Source organism: Lepisosteus platostomus, chromosome 9, assembly GCF_059453375.1.
Source record: "Lepisosteus platostomus isolate fLepPlt1 chromosome 9, fLepPlt1.hap1, whole genome shotgun sequence".
Classification (NCBI taxonomy): domain Eukaryota; kingdom Metazoa; phylum Chordata; class Actinopteri; order Semionotiformes; family Lepisosteidae; genus Lepisosteus; species Lepisosteus platostomus.
Genome location: NC_142619.1, coordinates 6593497 through 6615293, shown reverse-complemented (window position 1 = coordinate 6615293; position 21797 = coordinate 6593497). Strand labels below are relative to the sequence as shown.

Sequence of the window (21797 nt, the reverse complement as noted above, 5' to 3'; positions counted from 1 at the left end):
ACAGTGACAAATGACAGTGACAGTGACTGTTACCCCTATTTTTGCTGTTACTGCTACTACCATTCTTTCCTGATCTTTCAACACCAGTTCAGACACTTTTGCACTTTTGCATCCTATTCTCACAGCTGAACACCATTTCCCCAGAAATTAAACCCTCTTGTGTCATGTACCGTATGTCTGTGGCAGATTGCCATAATTATTATTGAAAGAACTGTGGGAAGAAATGTGAAGAACATTTGAGATGTGTTGCTGCGTGCATGCATTGTTTAGAAAAATAAATGTAGGTTGACCTTTGCACTCACCTCTGTTTCACGTATCCGTTTCGAAAACGTGCCAGGAACAATGCACTGTACTTTTTATTAATTTGAATATTGCATCTACATAGTCAACAAGAGCCGGTCCCATTTCCCATAAACCACACCCATGTGGAAATTGTAATGTTAATCAGACCCATCTAGACATAAGCAAATGATGTGTTTTCAAATAGTGACAGCTGCTGGGAACCTTCAAAAAACAGCCGGATGAAATATGCTTATCGCATCAAACAATTTGCAATCAAACAAGCAATAATGACCTTCCCTTTCTTTCTTTTTTACTTCTTCATTATATTCTACCTTATAACAATCCCCCTCAAGTGAAACCGTTGAAGAGACAAGGGAGACACCTGGGAAGTGAGATAATAATATCATTTTTGTATTTTTGCAAACTATGCAGTCTAGTGGCTTGAAGTCGGCTTTGCGCCCAAATATATAAATGTGCTGCCGGTCCTTGGTCAGTAGGATAAGAGGGCATGTATGAGGTAAGCTGGCTGTGTGCCCAGAACATATGAAAGGAACTAACTTTTGTCTAGTCTGCAACTTAGATATGATTAATAACCATATAGGGATGTGTTGTTGTCTTATCATTCGTTCAGAATATGTCGTAGTAACTAGTTTGTTTCGCGGTATTAAAAAAAACATCTTTAGTTACTTGTTTTCGAGTTTGGTGGTTGCAAGCTGTTCTTCCATATGCATATGAAATAAAGAGACTTCTACACAGACACCTGGATTTTATCATTTGTATGACACAAAACCATCAAAGAATTGTGATAAAAAATAATCATGAAGACTGATCGGTTCCAGAAGTTCCACTATTTTACAAGAGTTTTTAAATCAATTTTAATAAGACCACAACAAAATACAAAGCTAAAGAAATGGGCACAGTGGAGGCTAAATAAGACTTTTGGAAGTTTTTTGCTTTCGAAGAGGGAAAGCAACTGACTCCACTGTCACGGTTTGCATTATAGGAACAAGAAAACAAAATACATTGTTTCAAATAGAGGGTTAGAATAAATGGAGAAGATCAGGAACTGACCGAGTGCATGTGTCAATAATAAAATAAATATTACCCCCTACTTGTAAATTATTTCTCCAAGAATATAACCGAGTGATTTGTATAGTTAGATGCACATGAATTCTTTGTTCTCTGATACAGCTTTGGTGAAAAGAGTAATAATTCAGGCACACTTGGTTAGACAAATAGTTATTAACAATGACAGAAGCACACACCACACTTCACACAACATAAACTTTCAACACACAAGTTACTGTATTTACAAGTTTACAGACAAGGCATTTTTTAGAAGCCTATGTCTAAATCACCCAGAAAACCCCAGGCTGCTACCCAGAACTTGGACTCTTAAAGATAATAAGGTGTACAGAGGCCAAAGAAGAGATATGCTGCCTTCTAAAGTAAATTGAATACAACCTGCAATCAAAGTTTTGGTGAAAAGAGTAGTAACTCAAGCAAACTTGGTCAAACAAATATTTATGACCATACATACACTAAACAACACACAACATAAACATACAATGCACATGTTATCCTGTGTACAAATTTATCCCAGAGGCATCCCAGAGGCCTAAAGTTCTAACCACCCTAGACTGCTACCAAGTATTCAGCTTTTAGAAAATGTATGCAGAGGCTAAAGGAAAGGATATGCTGCCTTCTAAACAAATAGAATACAACCTGTGATTAAGTCTCACTCTTTATAAACCTGGTTGCCACAAGATGAATAGGAACCTATCTTCCTATTCTAAAAATACACCCACTTGGCCAGGAGAGGCTGTTTTTAACCAAGGGATTATTTACTCAGGAAATCAGAGCTCCCTAAAAACCACAAAATAGCAAGCTCTCTTAGCAGGGTTCAAATACTTACCTTCTGTCTGGTCTTCATGGGTGAACTTGAGCAAGGAGCTCTTGTGTTGGACAGGAGAAGTTCCACTTCTCTGCTTACTTAGCTAATACAGCAGTGTGCGGATTTGTTGTCTACAGTACATGTGATTATTGCAGTTCACTGTGTGATAATTTTTCGTACAGTATATATTTAACTTCAGACAATTTGCATTTAATTTCCTCTTAATATTTATCAAGGACTGGAAAAGCAGAAAATAGGTTTAAAGGCAACTAGCAGACTCTAATTATCTATAGTACAGTATTTTAAAATATATAGGGTAATTGGAATTAAGGCTAATATTAACAAGCTCTTACTGATCACACTAACAGCTAAAATAAGAAAATACAGTAATAAGCAGTAAAATGAGAGAGGAAGAATAAGATTTATAAGGTGCATTTCAACACTGTGGCCCATATCAAAAACAAACTGGACAGTGAAAGAGTACATGCTATTATACTAATAAATCATTCAAAGTTATGATCCAATGTTCTAAGAAAGAAATGCAGGCACAGTGACCAAATCTTATTTGTTTGTTTAAATGGACTTTTTTCATCCCGAAATTGTGGTCAGTACTAAAGTGCAATAAAGTCCCAGACAATCATTAGGAGCATTTTCAAAGCATGAGAAAAAAACCAAATACCACAAATTCTATTAAATGATTAAATAATAAATGATAAAAACTAGATGCCTTAACATTTCTGTCTCACGCTGCTTCCCCAAGATCTTCTAAATTCAAAAAGCGCCAAAAAAAGTCACACATTTTGCAAGTCACCAAAAATGTTTGAGAAATTAAGATACCATTTCAGTATCCTGGGTGTCTGGGGCTTTTAGCTGTAAATAAGATACTCGGGGTAGATCTGGTGTTTCTCAAAGATCACAAAAACTGATGGATTCGATGTCGAATCGACACAGCTGTCGTAAAAGACCGAGTTGCCTTCTTTTAAAGGAGGATGCAGATAGTTGCTGTTTCCTTGAGAGAAGTCTCCAACCAGGACTCGCGCTACAAACATAATTCTGCTGCCGGTCGTAGGCTTGGAATTGTTGTGGAAATATGAAGCATCCCTGGAAAAGTAGTTTCCTGTAAAACATCAACAAATATTGCGCTATAGTACCACCACATAAAAACACTTAAGACTTTCACATATTGAACAAGCATACTTCTGCCCTGTCCATTCAGGATTCAGGAGGGAGAGTTTGAAACATACAAAGAAATCAAATGACTCTGGTGTTGGCTTTGTGCTAGAAAAATAATCTTGACAATCATTTGAAAATCTACCGCTCCGTATTAATCTCTTTTTGTGAACGAGTCAGACAAATATTAAGAGACAAAAAAGACAATTCTACTGTACTTTTATCTTTACAACCCAAATTGTTTCATTTCACCTTTGGATTTACACATTCATTGACATATTGTGTGCTGCACTCAAGTTCTACAATTTCAAGTTCACCCTTCTTCTACAATTAATTATCTTAATGGAGCACCCTTAAACAACTGCTGTTTAAGGGTGTTCCCACGATTGATACTATGGCTTTCAAAATCCTACTTTTCACTTTCATGTCAGGAAACATTGCAATTATTTTAATGAATTCTCTTACTATAAGTTATGTCTTGATTTTTGATTCCATTGAATTACACCAAGCAACTATTTGATCTTCTGCCATTCTAATCCATGCCAGTTTTATGTTAGTTAACTTTATGCCACCTTTTATTTCCTAGAATACTTAAACCTTTACTTCCTATAATAAGGTAGGACATTCTCTTAAAAAACACAAGAACGGGTATTGCTTTCTATCACAAAGTCATGGCTTGTATGACAAACAGTGTCTGTTAATGTTAAAGGTCATATGTTATAGGAAGGGCTTGTGCTAAATTGTCTGAAATGTGGTGTGCACTGGAAGAGGTTTCACTTTTATACACAAATGTCTTTTTTGTCTAATCTTGAAGGCATTCTGTTGTGTTGTCCAGGAACAGGGATACAATCAATCAGAGCAACAGACCTTCAGCAAATGAAGTCAAACCACCTTTAACAACGGGAGCTCAAGACTTCAGAGTGGGCATTTCTATTCAGGAGACACCAAGACTCCTAAAGTAATGGTCACTGATACCTAGGCCAGATCCCTCTGAAGACTCTTTATTGGTGTTTTATGTTCCACTTACCAATTCCATATGCATTGTGGGCCCCAGAGATACCCCTGTCAAAGTTTTGTTCACAAATGGCCTTGATGAGGGATTTCTCTGTGCCATGGAACAAAAAACACTCATTCACAGTCTTGCCTCCATTTCTCTTCATCATTTGGTCTTTCTGCCTAAAACAACACACACACAACGGGTATGAGACACATGAAAAGTGATATACAGATGTACAAGATATCATGAGAGCCCTCTGGGTGGCTTCAATGTTTTCTTTTCTTTTCTAAATAACATACACACCCTGATGAAGGCAATTTGATCAAAATGGTGATGGATCAAAAGGGCATTAAAATGGCTCAGTGACCATTTAATGGATATGTTTTTTTATCTCAAACAGTAAATTAATTTGACATGAAGGGAGACCAGCCTATCATAGGGCATGGTGAGAAATGGGCAACTTAGAATACCCAATGAAAAAATGTCTTGTTTTCCTTGAGCTTATGAGACATATTTGACGATTTCTTCAAAACGACAACTCAAGGCCAGTAGCAAGCCTTCATCCTTCAGGGAAGAGATAACTGCCACACCACCTTGCCTCCACTAAACAGGCGAAATCGGAAATACAGCTAACAAGTTGGGCACACACCAAGTCAAATTTACTGTCCTTTCACACAGGGTAATCTTGCTGAAATGAACTTACCACTGGAAGACATTCCAGAGATACAGGTTCTGAATCCTTTGAATCTTGTGGATAGTACTTGTAGCCATAGAGCGCCTGAAGAGGGTTTCAATTTGTCGATATTCCTCACCAGACTTTGATAGATGAACGAGCTGTTAATAAATACAGTAACATCAATATTGAGGAGGAAATGTGAAATTGAGTTTGCATCACTTCCTATCTATTCTTACGTTGTTGCAGATGCTAAGGTACTTATGGCTAGTATGTTCTCCAATTTTTCTCGCCAATCCTGGTTTAACCCAATGGCAGTCTCTCTTAAATGCATCTAAACAGCAGTAACTTTCTACCATAGTGTAACTTCTATAGTTACACCTAGTTTATACTGTAGTTCTATAGTTAAAGTAAAAGCACAACTATAGTCAATGTGACTTTTTTTTTAATTGTGAAAGACATAAAAAATGATAAACTAATAAAAGTAAATCTCATTGGTGTGCGAAAAACTTTGGCACCCTTTGGCATTTTGTAGAAATTCAACATTTGAAGATTTGATTTTGTGTAACAAGCATTTATAGGACGTACTGTAATTGGACTGAAAGAAAACTGTTCAAGGAACACATTTAGAGTTGCAGAATGGTTTGAAGTAAAGTGGTGAGGCACTGGTCCAAAATGTCATGACCAAAACTATGTCATGAACATGGTTTTTAGAATGCCATATAGCAACAGCAGAGATTTGCGTAAAACTATAGAACACATATGATTTGACTTTTACTTTTAGAAATACCTTATGAGTGAAGTCTAACAGAGGAACCTGAACCCAGTGAGATGGAATGGAGACATCAGCAGAGCCTGGTGTCATCAAAGAGACACTTTACATCAACCAAAACAAAAATGGGAAGGATAATGGTCAAATTTCCATTGCTCTGGACACTTGTTCTTGGTGGTACAGTACATAACATGAAAAATAATTATAGTGCTTTGAGAGCAGACAGTTTTCAATGCATCATCTAATTTTACTAGCACCTTGAATTTATGGAAAAGTGTTTCCATATGCTAAACATCACACGAAAAATACTGTTCATAGTAGTAGGTTTGAAGAAATTATCAATTACTAATGTGTCACAAGAACAGCAATCTAAAAATACACTATCCCAGCTATTCAAAGTATCCCTGACCTCTTTACCAACATAATATATGATTTGTATTTCAACAACAATGTCTGAAACACGTTTACAATATGTCTTTCTCTTTTTAGAGCTAAACAGCTTAAAAAACATTGCCTTACAAATAAAAACTAATGTTTTTGCAACATAAACTTTCAAATTGATGATTTGAATGTACTCTATGTAGCAAGCCAGGGTACCAAATTCAGGTATTTGTTCAAGACAAAGTGAGAGAGTGAAACCGAACTGAATGATATGACGAAAGGATTTTCAAGTACCTCTTTATCTTTCTCTCCACATCTTGCGCAGAAACAAACCTTGGCCTCCTTCTCACCTCTCTCTTTGCTGTATTCTTCCTATCCTGCTGATACATGTCTGCAAGACAGAAGCCACACTGCAGTGATTAAAAAAGTGCTTAGGAAAACAAGTGAGCATTGGTACAGAGACGGGTAACCTTTAAAGAACCAGAAAGATACTTGCATGTCTAGATAAGATGATGGCTTGAAACAAAACTAGATGGGTCACAGGTCCATATCTTTTTTCTGCACATTTTTTCTAGCAAACATTTTTAGAACATTTTAGAACATAACAAAAATTGAACAAATACAGAACAATACCACATAAAAGTGAAGTTCCCCAAAAAATAACAAGGAGGAATGGGGCTAATTTAATTGATTTTGTACATAAAAAAATTAACTGTGCTAGCCTTCAGTTGTTGAACTACTGTAGCACAGCTGCAATTAGATGTACTTTCTGTAAGCTCAATTCCTATGAATGAAAGCAGTCACGTATGAGTCTGCACCCAGCCGCATAACAGGGGCAGAGCGGTGGCTCTGTGGCTAAAAATCTGCGCCTGTGACTGGAAGGTTGCCGGTCCAAATCCCATAGCCGGCAGAGGAATCCTACTCCGTTAGGCCCCTGAGCAAGGCCCTTAACCCCAACTGCTCCAGGGGCGCTGTACAATGGCTGACCCTGCGCTCTGACCCTCAGCTTCTCTCCCTGTCTGTGTGTCTGTGTCTCATGGAGAGCAAGCTGGGGTATGCGAAAAGACGAATTCCTAATGCAAGAAATTGTATAGGACTAATAAAGCAACATTATAAACATTATCATTAAAATGAGTATTTGGCAACAGGTAAGTGTAGGTTGATTTTAACCACCAGAAAAAAGATGTTATACCTGAAAATTAATTGCAACTTTGGAATCACTGAACAGGAGCAGTCTGGAGTTCATTGGCATATCAGTCACACACATCTAAAAGCCCTTTATCAAAGGACATACACAACTTATATAAGTGTGTGCCAGTGTGTCAGTCACTATGTAAGTGCATCTGACGCTAAGTAACAAAGATGAAAGAAGCAATCTTCATCAAAAACAGATAGAAAGGGGCTGTGAATATTCTAAAACTTTGGATAACAGATAACCCAGGAGAAGAATGTACAGTTAATCATCCCACACCACATTCAATCAGAAGATAATATATCCTGGAGCCTCACTGGTAAAATTAATAGCTCCTCTACAGCTCCAGTAGAAACATTTACAATTACGTACTGTACATCCCAGCCACTGTAAAATCTGGGGTGTCATATGCTTTTAAACCAAATCCTTGGCCACTTACACCTCCAGATATTATCAGTAGAAATGTGTTTGATCATGAAAAATAAGAAATTCATAAGAAACATGTGCTATCCTGTCCAGGGTGATAGGCCCCTGCTCCCTTGTGACCCTGAATTGGAAGAAGCAAATAGAAAATGGATAGATGGATGTTCAAGTATGAGGTTACAGTATCTTAGCAGTGGGATTACCTTTGAAGCTGAGGATGTATTGTTGACCGCCTGTGATGAAAGGCACATCACTTTCATTGTCAGCTAAGTATACTTTCTCCAAGACACTTGACGTGACTGATGATGACTCAGACTGTTCGTCCTCCTGCAAGAATCAAAATATCCAAACCAAGTTCACACTTTCCAAAATGTCCATTCTAATAACCAAGGACATGTTCATGTTCAGGTTTTCTGAATGATCGTCTGTAACAGGTTTTAAACACATAAGTATCTCTTATTCTATTCTACTTCTTTTCTAATCACGGCCATTGTTTCTTTTTACTTATTAGATTAAACTGACACGGCTATCCTCTGTTTTTATAATCCAGAAAGTTATTTATTGTTTACACTGTCAGTTCAATTGTTAATTGTAATTTATGCAGGTGTCAAAAACTTTAAAAGAATGGCGGTGTGGTGGCTCTGTGGCTAAGGATCTGCACCTTTGGCTGGAAGGTTGGTGGTTTGCATCCTGCGGCCGGCAGAGGAATCCTATTTTGTTGGGCCCCTGAGCAAGGCCCTTAACCCCAACTGCTCCAGGGGCGCCGTATACTGTAAATGCCTGACCCTGCGCTCGGACCCCAAGCTTCTCTCCCTGTCTGTGTGTTTCATGGAGAGCAAGTGGGGGTATGTGACAAAGAGAAATTCCTAATGCAAGAAACTCACTGGACAACCGTATTCAATCCACTTCCCGAACTCGTTCTTCCAGTACCAGACCCACTCTGTTGTGAGGATGACGTGTGGAGGTTTGGTGACAGAGGAGGCTGTGGAGAGACGCCTGACTTCAGCCGGGCCGCAGGTCATGGTGAGGAAATTCACAGCTGGAGATCCCAAACTGTCAACACAAACAAGCCCTGTTAAGTCTTTCAAGCCCTGTTAAGTACTTATTGGAAAATACTCGTGAGTAAGCATTGAAAAAAAAAAGAACAAGCAAATGGTATATTTCCTGCAAGGAGTCCATTTTCTAACTGCTTTATCCAATACAGGTCAGAGGGTACCAAAACCTACCCCATGGTACAAAGCAGGATACAGTACACCCTGGATGGGATACCTGTCTATCCCAGGGCACACACAGACACAGACACACTTATGGGAATCAGAAGTAACAGAACAGAAATGTTCTGTTCTGGGGTCACTTTTTCACATCAGGGCCAATTTTTACAGAAACCTAACTGGCTGGTATGTCTTTAGACTCTGACAGGAAACCAGAGCCCCTGGAGCAAACCTATGCAAATACTGTGAGAAAATACAATCTCCGTGAAGATAGCTCTACAAATACAATCTCCGTGGAGCTCTTCAGGAATCAAACCTAGGGTCCCAGTACCAAGAGGTAACAATGCTAACCACTGTGTCACTGTGCTGCTCCCCTCATAAAGTATTATGCATTATACTAATTCAGCACAATGTGATGTGAAGAACAAAGTGAACTTTATTTTATTATAAAAATGCTCTGGAATTATCTGAATGAACCTAATTCCAACTGAAAATGTACACCTCCTCTTGATCAATATTAGTTCACTGAGCATAGTTAACACTATACCTAGAGTAGCTGGATCTGAAGCAAAAACCCAAAAAGTCTTATGCACTGTAGCTGTAATTTTAAAGTGGAATATTTCTTCAAACCCATGCTGAATTTGAATACTGCTAATTTTATGTGTTTTCTCAGCATCGCACTACAGCCTAAAGAGGATGGATGCTTTCGAGCTATGGTGCTGGAGAAGACTGTTACGGATACCATGGACAGCAAGGGTCAGCAATAAAGAGGTTCTGGAGCGCATCAAGCCAGAAATTTCGCTTGAGGGAAAGTTCACCAGACTCCGGCTCACTTATTCTGGTCACATGATGCGATCAGATTCATTGGAGAAAGCAATGATGCTTGGAATGGTCAGTGGAACGAGAAGACGAGGCCGTCAAAGAACGCAGTCAAACCAGACACTGGCTTAGGCACAGAACAGCTGAAAGGGAAACTCCTAGACCGGAAAGCGTGGTGAGAGATGGCCTATAGAATCGCCGAGAGTCGGATCCGACTGACCGGATAACATCATCATCATCAATTTTATATGTTACCCTTTTGGAATTCTACACGGGTACAACATTATGCTGAAAGTGTTTAAATTCCTACGAATGTCTTTGTTTTTATGTCATAAGAAAAGTGCCATCTGAATGAATTAAACTGTGATGACAGAGAACTTTGAATTCCTCTGAAAAACCTGCAGCTTAAAAACAATATATTAAGGTAATTAGTTCTCTCACATCTTAATAATAACAACAACAACAATAATATGGGCCACTCACAAATATAGATACTGAAACAGAAATGTATTATACTAGCTTCTAAGTCCCAACAGAGCAGTAGAGCAGGATAATATCAAGAGTATTACCCACTCCTACCGTCCCTCACCCATTGATGATTGTACAGCAAAAATGTCGACTTTCATAGATTTAACTCAGAATTATGAGACCACCCCCTGGATATCTGGTTAATAAATTAGTTTTGTGCATTTTTCTGCTTTTGCATCTTTACCTTCTGACAAAACTGATCGTGACAGATCCAGACAGACAGATTGATTGATTCCACCTTATCTTCTGAAAGCACATATATTTCTCAGATGGTCAGGAACAAATAAGGTACAAAACTTAAATTAATGAGTAGTTAGCAAGCATTAAACACCTTGTTGAATTTTCTGGGTCGCAGTATGCCTTTTCAATTTCTTCCATGTTGGGAAGATATTTCCAGGTTGTCCCATCGCTGTCTAAGATCTTCCACTTGTAAGGCAGATGGTAGTGAACACGAACACACTTATCTGGAGAAAACAGGAGAGCAACAGGAGTCATGTACGATACTCCTGCGACGTAGTTACAAAGATGCTATTTAGTAGAAAGTCAATGTTGTACCACACTCATTCTAACATATTTGGAAAATTATCAGCACACATTAGGCATATCGATTCATTCAATGTTCATGGACACTTTCTAACTGCACATTCACTCTCTTACTTTAGGAATATCTAGAATATCAAAGTTGGAGTACCAAAATGTGTCATCTCAGAACATATCGCTCATGAAAAGGTTATTCGACATTTAACCATCTGCGTGAAAGAACTCTTGAGAATCCCACAGAGCACTTGCAATATTCAATTCAATATTGACATGAACTCTTTAATTCTTCTTTTCAATTACTCCACCACTATTATACAGTGCCTTCTGGTAGTGTAGTAATAAGTAAAACTACTAAAAAGCTAACCTATTATTGCTTAATTCCTGACTACCGAATATATAAAATGTATTACTGTCTGAGAAGTACAATAGTGATTAGGACTGAAGACTTATAACTGGAATGCTAGAAAGACAGAATCGTAGGTGAGGTACTGTGGTTGTACTTTATGGCAATGTACTTCATTTAGATTGCTCCAGTAAAATACCCTGCTTTATAATTGTGTACTCTTTAGGTTGTCATTATAAAGGAGAATTGGGTCTTAAATTACCACAGCTGATTAAAAAAGACTTTAATATAGATTGAATAAAGTCCCAGAGCAAACCATTTTATTTCTTCATTTAATTGTTCATATCTCCTATATATAGAGAGTTGTATTGAAAGTCGTATGGAGACATCCTTCCCAGTGTCATTTCATACTGAAAGAGCTATGTGTAAATGTACAGTAAAAGCTACACAGGCATAATTAATAATAATTCCTGACACTTATATGGCGCTTTTCTGGACACTCCACTCAAAGAGCTTTACAGGTAATGGGGTTCCCAACACCACCACCAATGTGCAGCCACCCCTGGATGGTGCAACAGCAGCCAAAGTGCACCAGTACACTCCCCACACACTAGCCATCAGAAGGGAGGAGAACAGAGTGATGAAGCCAGTTCAGAGATGGGGCTTATTAGGAGGCCGTGGTTGGTAAAGGCCAATGGGAAATTTAGCCAGGATGCCGGGATAACACTGCTACTCTTTTCAAGAAACGCCATGGGATTTTTATTCAGGACCTCGGTTTTACATCTAATTCGAAGGATGGCATCTTGTTACTGTATAGTGTCTCTGTCACTATAATGGGGCATAGGAACTGCAGGAGGTCTCGGACTGCAGGGTGAGTGCCCCCTACTGGCCCCAATAACCTCCCCAGGAAGTCACCCATCCAGGTACTGGCCAGGCTTCAGTTGTGAGTTGCAGGGTGATATACAGTGCCTTGCGAAAGTATTCGGCCCCCTTGAACTTTTCAACCTTTTGCCACATTTCAGGCTTCAAACATAAAGATATAAATTTTTTATTTTATGTGAAGAATCACCAACAAGTGGGACACAATTGTGAAGTGGAACGAAATCTATTGGATTTTTGAAACTTTTTTAACTAATAAAAAAATGAAAAGTGGGGCGTGCAAAATTATTCGGCCCCTTTACTTTCAGTGCAGCAAACTCACTCCAGAAGTTCAGCGAGGATCTCTGAATGATCCAATGTTGTCCTAAATGACTGATGGTGATAAATAGAATCCACCTGTGTGTAATCAAGTCTCTGTATAAATGCACCTGCTCTGTGATAGTCTCAAGGTTCTGTTGAAAGCGCAGAGAGCATCATGAAGACCAAGGAACACACCAGGCAGGTCCGTAATACTGTTGTGGAGAAGTTTAAAGCCGGATTTGGATACAAAAAGATTTCCCAAGCTTCAAACATCCCAAGGAGCACTGTGCAAGCGATCATCTTGAAATGGAAGGAGTATCAGACCACTGCAAATCTACCAAGACCTGGCCGTCCCTCTAAACGTTCAGCTCAGACAAGGAGAAGACTGATCAGAGATGCAGCCAAGAGGCCCATGATCACTCTGGATGAACTGCAGAGAACTACAGCTGAGGTGGGAGAGTCTGTCCATAGGACAACAATCAGTCTTACACTGCACAAATCTGGCCTTTATGGAAGAGTGGCAAGAAGAAAGCCATTTCTCAAAGATATCCATAAAAAGTCTCGTCTAAAGTTTGCCACAAGCCACCTGGGAGACACCCCAAACATGTGGAAGAAGGTGCTCTGGTCAGATGAAACCAAAATCGAACTTTTTGGCCACAATGCAAAACGATATGTTTGGCGTAAAAGCAACACAGCTCATCACCCTCAACACACCATCCCCACTGTCAAACATGGTGGTGGCAGCATCATGGTTTGGGCCTGCTTTTCTTCAGCAGGGACAGGGAAGATGGTTAAAATTGAGGGGAAGATGGATGCAGCCAAATACAGGACCATTCTGGATGAAAACCTGTTGGAGTCTGCAAAAGACCTGAAACTGGGACGGAGATTTATCTTCCAACAAGACAATGATCCCAAACATACAGCAAAATCTACAAAGGAATGGTTCACAAATAAACGTATCCAGGTGTTTGAATGGCCAAGTCAAAGTCCAGACCTGAATCCAATCGAGAATCTGTGGAAAGAGCTGAAAACTGCTGTTCACAAACGCTCTCCATCCAACCTCACTGAGCTCGAGCTGTTTTGCAAGGAAGAATGGGCAAGAATTTCAGTCTCTCGATGTGCAAAACTGATAGAGACATACCCCAAGCGACTTGCAGCTGTAATCGCAGCAAAAGGTGGCTCTACAAAGTATTAACGCATAATTTTGCACGCCCCACTTTTCATTTTTTTATTAGTTAAAAAAGTTTCAAAAATCCAATAGATTTCGTTCCACTTCACAATTGTGTCCCACTTGTTGGTGATTCTTCACATAAAATAAAAAATTTATATCTTTATGTTTGAAGCCTGAAATGTGGCAAAAGGTTGAAAAGTTCAAGGGGGCCGAATACTTTCGCAAGGCACTGTAGCTGCTGCCATGAACAACAGCAGAGATCGCAATAAGAGATATCAAACTGTAGAAAACAACATAATATGAAAAGTATGGAACAGTCCCAAGGAACTCACCTTCAAAACTACAGTGTTTCCGGATGAAAAACAAACAGATTTCATTAGCATCCACTTCACTGACAGAGTTTTGAGGTTGCATGAAGTCCTGTTGCTTCCCTGTGGAAGCAAGAGTTTGAATGAATCAGCTTCCCAAACACTGACTAAACAGGAACCTTGCTAGAGAATTCACCTGAGTTCCATTCACTGTTTGCTTTTTGGAGAACTCTAAATCCTTTTTAATACATTGATATATCCACCTTTTCTTAATTTGCATTGTTTTTTTAAATAAACATTTCCAAGCTAGATGAATCAAGATTCAAATAATTTACTTATAGACAAAAATGTGGGCATAATTCACACAATATTTCATTTGTGAAAGTTAAAGTTAAATCCACAGAGCAATTAAAAGGATTTAAATGTTTTTTTTAATTGTTTTGTGATTTTATTATGCTTGATAGAATGGATTAATTATCCTTACCTTCTGTTGTTTCCGCACAACTGTCAATCCTGAACTTGTTCTTATAAATCACAGGCAGACTGCAGGTGTTTTTCGCACTGAGGGTGTCACCCAATGGAGAATTATCAAGGTCTATGTCTAGTTTGTGTGACCTCTTGCAATTATCACCAAACTTGCAGGCCCCCTGTAAGTAGTGCTGGCAGACATGGAGGCTGGTACACCTCTCTTTGAAGATACAGGATCCATGTGGTCCACTGCCCTTATTGTAATGTGGACAAACCTGCAAAACAACAATTCAAATCGTTCAGGTGGGGAGCTGCGACAGCATGCGTAGGCTGCAAATGGACAAGTAAGAGGTTTATTCCGTGCTGAAAAGAGGAGAAAGAAAACCCAAAGAAGGCTCCACGGCTGAAGCGTTGTGTTTTCTTTCTCCTCTTTTCGGCATGGAATAAACCTAACAATCTAAATCTACATTAAAAAAACTAATTGAATGAAGTCCGTAATCCCTTCATTAATTGTAATGAATTCAATACTTCAGGCAATAAAAGAAGGTGAGAGGCTGGAAAATGGGGTCTGTGTTAGATACTTTAGGCCATGCCACCAGGATGGAAAGATTATTATTATTAGTAGTAGTATTAGTATTATTATTATTGCTGTTGTTGTGTCTCACAGTTCCATACAGCACACAGTGATAACAGATTTAGATGCACATTACATTAAAATAGGAAAAAAGGGGGAAAAACAGATTGAACAGATTCAATGTAGGTTAGAGCCTAGGGGAAGAAAATTAGGACTTAATAAAGTTCCACATTAGTGAGAAGTGTTCTAGAAATGGCAAACTAAAAGACACGATTTTTTCTGGTCATAAGTTCTCGATGAAGTAAAAAGGATGTGAAGCAGAATGAAGATCTGTCCCAAATGATTTGCAAAGGGAGAAACTAACTAAAACTGAAGACAAAGTCACAGAAACACAGACAATGCAGAAGAAGCCTGTTCTATCGATTGGACCAGAAGAAGGGTGAGCAGTCACAAATGATCAAGGGAACTAGTGATCAAGAGAGCTGATTAATTTTTATGATGGTACAGAAGCTCCAAGACAGACAAAATAGATGAAGAGGACTAAAATCGAACCCTGCTTGAACACGACACATTCTTCCTACAGAAAGTGAAGCTTGCAATCACGTGGATAATAAAAAGGTGCCTTAAGACAGTGGTAGAGTACATCAACTGATATCATGAAGGAAGAGATGAGCTGACAAAAGTATTGAGGTGTTTATCAAGAATACAGAAGGCAAACCAAAAAAAACCCCACCAAAACTACACTGTAGTAATGTTTCTTGCCAAGTAGATCAGAAGGATCTCAAGGGTTTTGTCAGCAAATTTGGGATACCAACTGCTCGGATAAATTCTGGTGATAGCACTTAGAAGAAGTTAGAGATAATGAATATTCGTTTTACCAAATGACTAAACCGCTCAGTATTGACTAACCACTTCCTGATATTCACTATTTTCGTAACATCCCATTAGTAACAATAGCTTTGTGAAATATACGTTTCTCTGCTTTCCGGTTGGTCCTACAAGATAATGTGACAAGGAAAGAGCGAGATATCTGGATATCAGGAAGAGTGAGAGATAATGACGTAAGGTGGAATTGTGACTGTTAAAAATAAACCGACAGAGAAGAGAATATACAGCTCCGTCTTGTTCCCATACTTGTGTGCGGAGTGTTTTACGCCCACCACACAACACCTACAGTTACACTTGTAGATAGATAGATACTATATTGATCCCGTGAGGGAAATTGCAGTGCAACAGCAGCTTAACACAGACAACACAGCCACAGTGTAACGAATGATACAATAATAATAATAGTACAATACATACAATACAATCAGTACAGTGAGGAGTGCACTAAAAGAGTTACTCACAGTCCGGACACACAAAGAACAAACTAGAACAGAACAGTACGCAGAAAAGTCGTATCACACAAATGAATATGAATATAGATGTAAATATAGATATAGATAGAAATGTATTGCACAGGTCCCTGGCATATATTGCACAAAAAAACGGTTGTAGACGGGAAAGGAAAAAGAAAGAGAACAGATGTAGCAGTAGATGTGTAGATGCGTTCAGTCCAGAAACAGGTCACTGTCAATGTTGCCTCTGCCCAGACGCAAGGTGGATGCGTTGTACAGTCTTATGGCAGAAGGCAAGAATGACCTCCTGTATCGCTCCCTGTCACACCATGGATGAATCAGTCTATTGCTGAACGTGCTCTTGTAGGTTGTTGGTTAATTTTCCCTGTGTACTTCCTTCCAGTGCACTGGCATCCTGTTCAAGGTGTAGTCCAGCCTTGTACCCTAAGCTTATGTGTGTTTTTAGATCTTGGGATATTGTAACTCCTTCCAAGAATAAGTGGCTTTCTGATAACAAAAAGTAACTTCAGCATGCTTTATACACATCAAAAACATGTCACAATGTCAGAGCCGTGATGAAATATGAAGAAAGTTTGAAAAGTCACCACTGTAAAATCATTGTAGATTAATGTAGTAAAATATGATTTAATATATTGTCTAATGCATATAGATTAATGACACCTCAATGTTTGCCAGGGAAAGCAGACAGAAAATGGATAAATAGCTAATTCCATTATGGGTCAACATTAAAACAACATCTGTGGTAACAGAAAAGGATGGTGCTGTAGCAACACAATTTGGTAGACTCTAATATTTGTGTCTGCCTTAAAACCTCAATGTTTGCTGCAAATCAATGTGAGCTGAGTCACCAGGTTCAATTAACAGCATTAAGAAATAGACTCCTTTCTACTTAGGACATTCCTGAGTTACACACCTTAGGCAGAAGGTAGGAGTCATTCTGCAGCAGCAGCTGAAACAGCTCAGCCTCATCCAGGTCTTGCAGGAAGTTGTCTCTCAGAACAGCTCCATTGTGGTCGGAATGAATATTATGTGACTTCTTGCACTTGCTACTACAGAAACATGCAGAATGTTTTTTTAGACTATACAACTAAAAGGGCAGCATGGACAGCGCTGTTAGGTAGCGGTTAGCATTGGGTCCTGGGTTCAGTTCCAGATCTGGGGTGCTATCTGTGTGGTTTGTACTGTATGATGTCCCTGTGTTAGGTTTGATTTCTTCCAGGTGCTCTGGTTTCCTCCCACAGTCCAAAAACTGGTAGGTGAATTGGCTTCTGGGAAAGGTGGTGTGAGTGTGTATGTTTGTCTGTGTTTGTGTCTACGCATCGTGTGATGTGCCCATTGCTTGCCTGGATAGGCTCCAGCTCTCCCGTGACCCTGAATTGGAAGAAGCTGCTAGAAAAAGGATGGATGGGTAAACACTGGATTCACCCTAATTGATAACAATCTGGACCTGAATGTCAACAAGACAAAAGAAGTCATTGTGGAGTCATTGAGTCATTGAGTCATGCTCCAATCAGCATCGATGGCACAGCAGTGGAAACTGCCAGCTGCTTCAGGTTCCCCACTGGCTGGGCTTGGTCTCACAACACTGTAATCTGAAACGGGCACAACAGTCCCGGCACTTTCTGCCATACTGGAAGAAATGTGGTCTGGGGAAGCAGTTCCTCATTAACTTTTTTACCGCAGCACCATAGAAACTGTCCTCTCTAGTGGCATCACTGTGTGGTACAGCAGTACTACAACGCATGACAAAAATGCACTACAAAGGGTTGTGGCAACGGCACAGAGGGTTATAGGATGTGATTCACCATCAATCGGTGAGATTCACACCATCCTCTGTCTCAGTAAAGCCCAATCCATCAATCAGGATCCCAGCCATCCCGGCCACAAACTGGTCTCCCCCCCTACCCTCTGGCAAGCAGTAGCACACTGTTAAAGCACGGACCACTAGACTCAAGACCAGCTTCTACCCTACTGCAGTGCGCATCCTCAACAACAGCTAACTGCAGGGCTTCAGACTCAATACACATCTGCACTACACACTTTTTACATGGTCTGTCATGGTTTTTTTCTCACTACTACATATTTATTGTCCCACAAAATATGTATTGCCCCTGTTGTTATTATTGATTATGTTTGTAATGTACTGCCTACATTGTGTGGTGTTGTCTGTTGTACTGTCTATGTCCCAAGTGAGTATGAATTCCAATGTACATGTAAATATGGCAAATAAACTCCTCTACTCTAGTTGAGGTTTATCTGTGCACTGTAATCTTGTCTTGACTTCATATGTTTCTTTTGTCCTTATTAGTTAATAGGTGGCTCAGACCTTAACGTGGTATGGACTTTAAACGTATTTCAGCAGTTTAAATTTAATTGGCTTTTTGTAATTAAAATTAACTACTAGAAAATGTCGTTTCTACATACAGTACCTGTCAAAACCACAGATCAGGCCAAACAAGTTACACCCCAGATGAGTAAATTACTTTCGAAGGTTTGGTGTGAAACATGTACAAGGAATGCTCTCCTTTACTACTAATATGTAAGACTAATATTAATACTTCTTTATTCACTCACTTTTACTGTATATACAGAAAGTTTTTAACAACCAGTTGTATTCTGCATCTGTTTTAACTGCATTTGTGCTGATATGATTTAGCTAGTGTAAATATGGTAATACAGTCCAGTGTATGCAGTTATGTGTCACTGACCAGTCAAGATTACAACAAAAGTAAAACAAATACAACTTGTTGGAATACTTAACAAAACTTTTGGTAACACAAATTATTATTACAAATTCAATATAAAACTACTGTATTTACCCTCCCCATTGACTTACCTTCCATATCGGCAGTTACTAAGAGCAAAATATCTACACAGATGAAGATCATCACATTTTTCACAGGCAGGATAGCTTTTGCACAGCCTAACTGGTGTCTTTGCAACTATAATGCTGTCAGGGCTCAGATTGCATCCTAGGATCTTTTTCTCTCTGTCTTGAATTCTAACAAACCTACTGCTGTCAGTCAGGGTCTCGAAGAGCTGCTGGTCTTCCACATTGAACTTCTCGCAGACAGTCAATTTAAGCCGGTGGTACTCCAGACATCCCTGGTTTCTGCAAAGAACTTTAATAGCAAAGCTAGAAAGGTCTCCAGCCATTTTATCAGACTGCTGCTTCTCAGTTGTATTGCCCTTTTTGAACATCATGAGAAATGAAACTGAAATGAAATAAAAATGTCAGTGTACCAGGTGCCTGCAAAAACTTCCTTTCATTCAATGCCAATAAGCCTGAAATGGTAAGTCACTCTGACTGATCAAATCCACAACAAAACAACAACAACCCACATCTCTCTTGCAGGTTATGCAACTGGTTTTAGATTTTGAAAAATACAGTAGATTAAAGGTTTCCTTTGTTAAGCCATCATAGATAGACTTTGGAAAACCATTCGTTTCATTTTACTTTTGCAATAATTAAAGATTAAACCTGGTCGTCTTTGTATTTCCACTTGGCTTGGTCTCTTCCCATGAAGTTCTTTCCATAGAGTGGCTTTTGTGCAATGCCATTCAAATTGATGGAGCAACCAGAGGCCTATTTGAGAAGAATACCAAGCAGAGGCTTTGTGTTCGAATTACACCGTTAAAGGGACAGCAATTTCTTTGTTAATGTTAACCTGGCCCAGTTAGTTCAGATATTATTAGTGGGGTAATGCTGTTCCTATTGAATTGTGTTGTGGATTATTAGTTGCTCACTTCTTCCTTAACTAATGAAGTATATTATTTAAATAGTCCAGTCAGGGTTCTTTTTTGTCAGATCAGCACAGTGTCCCAATTCATTCCTAACTTCTCATGTCAATAACTTAAAAAACTGATCATAACTTCACAGCTGATTATAACTTTTCATTACTTACTCACGACCTACCGCAAAGCACTTGCAAACATGAGCTCAGCACTGATTTACTGATTCATGCCTCAGAATCCCAGTATGAATAAGTATAAATGCAGCGCTATACTTTTGGTTTCTTGTCATAACCAGGAGGAAAAAAGGAAAATAAATGTTGCACGTTAAAAATGTTGCATGTTTAAAGAAAAAATAGGTCAATTCAAGAACTTCCAATAATATTTGGAGCATCATAATGAAATAGAGTATAAGACCAGGTAAATAAAAACATAGATTTTGGCTTTAATGAGAAATTGCCTCTGCACAACCACACTCCAAAACCAAGATAACACAAGGAGAATGTTAAACACAGCAACAGCACAAATGAAAAAAAATCCTACAAAAAACTTCTGACATCCTTTTTGACACTACAGACTCACACTCACATTTGCTTCTGCAGGAAGAAGAGACAGAGGAGACCACATCCATGTCATCATGGACCAGACACCATCTTGGATTCCCCAGGGCAGTTGGACAAGACAAGCTAAAAACAGAACGGCAGCCTGCTCAGACAGATACTGTACCTAACTCTGTAGCTTCATCCCTGTCTCCTCTACGTACCCAACACCTTACCAAAGCACCCTCTACGCCATACACTGGCATAGACGCCAACTGCAGCGCATCCTCCAGCCATGCACAATACGTTTGAGGGTGCCACCTCTCACTACTAACATGAACCTGTCCTGACTGTACCACAAACCTTAACTCCAAGCCTTCCATATCTGCCTCATGCCTTGACAACTGACAGACGCCAGTGCCTACTCCTTTGCAAGGTGATTAGAAAGAAGCTCCCTTCCATCAGCTCACGATGACGATATTAAAATGAGCTGTAGCAGCAGCAGTGTTGTCGTGTTTGATGAGCATGACTGGAGCCTCTTGTACTTTTAATATCCCATAGAGCCCCAGTGTGGAGCAGTGGTGAGGGTCCTGGACTCACAATGTGACCACTGTGGGCTCAAATCCCTGGGGAGACATTGCTGTTGCACCATTGAGCATTAAAAACCTGAACCAAATTGTTCCAGGAAAATAAAACAACCAGCTGTACAGTTGGGTGCAGATGTATAATGCTTTGGATAAAAGTAATATATACAGTTTATACTCCTTTCCCAAGGAGTAGGAGCACCTTTTAATATATCTTGCCACTGGATTTCCTCCACAACTCTGAGGGAAGTTCTCCTCTCTCCCTCCCAAGAGTGGACAGCACTCAAAGAACTTCCTTAAATAGCTTCTACTCTTCTTAATGTCAAATTAACACACACTCGCTTTTAATAACCACTCAGACCAATACTGAGTCAAAGTCAGCCTAAACCTAACCTGGAATACAACTTGACACATGGGATTGACAGGGCGCAAACAAAAGGGTAACAATGAGGAGAGGTCTTCGGTCTTCGGACTGTGGGAGGAAATCGGGGACGTGCAATGGGCACAACACGCAAACTCCACACAGCAGGTGCCCCAAGCTAAAAAAAAAAACACATGACCCAAGAGCTGTGAGGCAGCAACGCTAACTCACCACAACCATGCTGCTCCAACCCAGCCTGATGAAGTTTTGCAAAACAATGTGCTGGTACTGTACT

General features: G+C 39.4%; 1 protein-coding gene across 2 annotated transcripts; it reads right to left on the bottom strand.

Annotated features, from left to right (window-relative positions):
- Positions 1-1028: 1028 nt before the first annotated feature.
- On the bottom strand, positions 1029-21797 carry LOC148654461 (protein mono-ADP-ribosyltransferase PARP12-like). 2 transcript variants are annotated; one of them, XM_088646693.1, is made up of 12 exons: positions 19123-21797; positions 17200-17335; positions 14368-14626; positions 13908-14006; positions 10674-10806; positions 8669-8837; positions 7988-8111; positions 6464-6560; positions 5807-5891; positions 5047-5177; positions 4374-4522; positions 1029-3293 (listed from the first exon to the last, which is right to left on the bottom strand). In XM_088646693.1, the coding sequence occupies exons 1-12, from the start codon at positions 19488-19490 to the stop codon at positions 3043-3045; spliced, it is 2001 nt and encodes a 666-aa protein (XP_088502819.1). In that variant the 5' UTR covers positions 19491-21797; the 3' UTR covers positions 1029-3042. The 2 variants fall into 2 exon arrangements, with proteins under 2 accessions (XP_088502819.1, XP_088502820.1); XM_088646694.1 differs by having other exon boundaries at positions 17200-17332.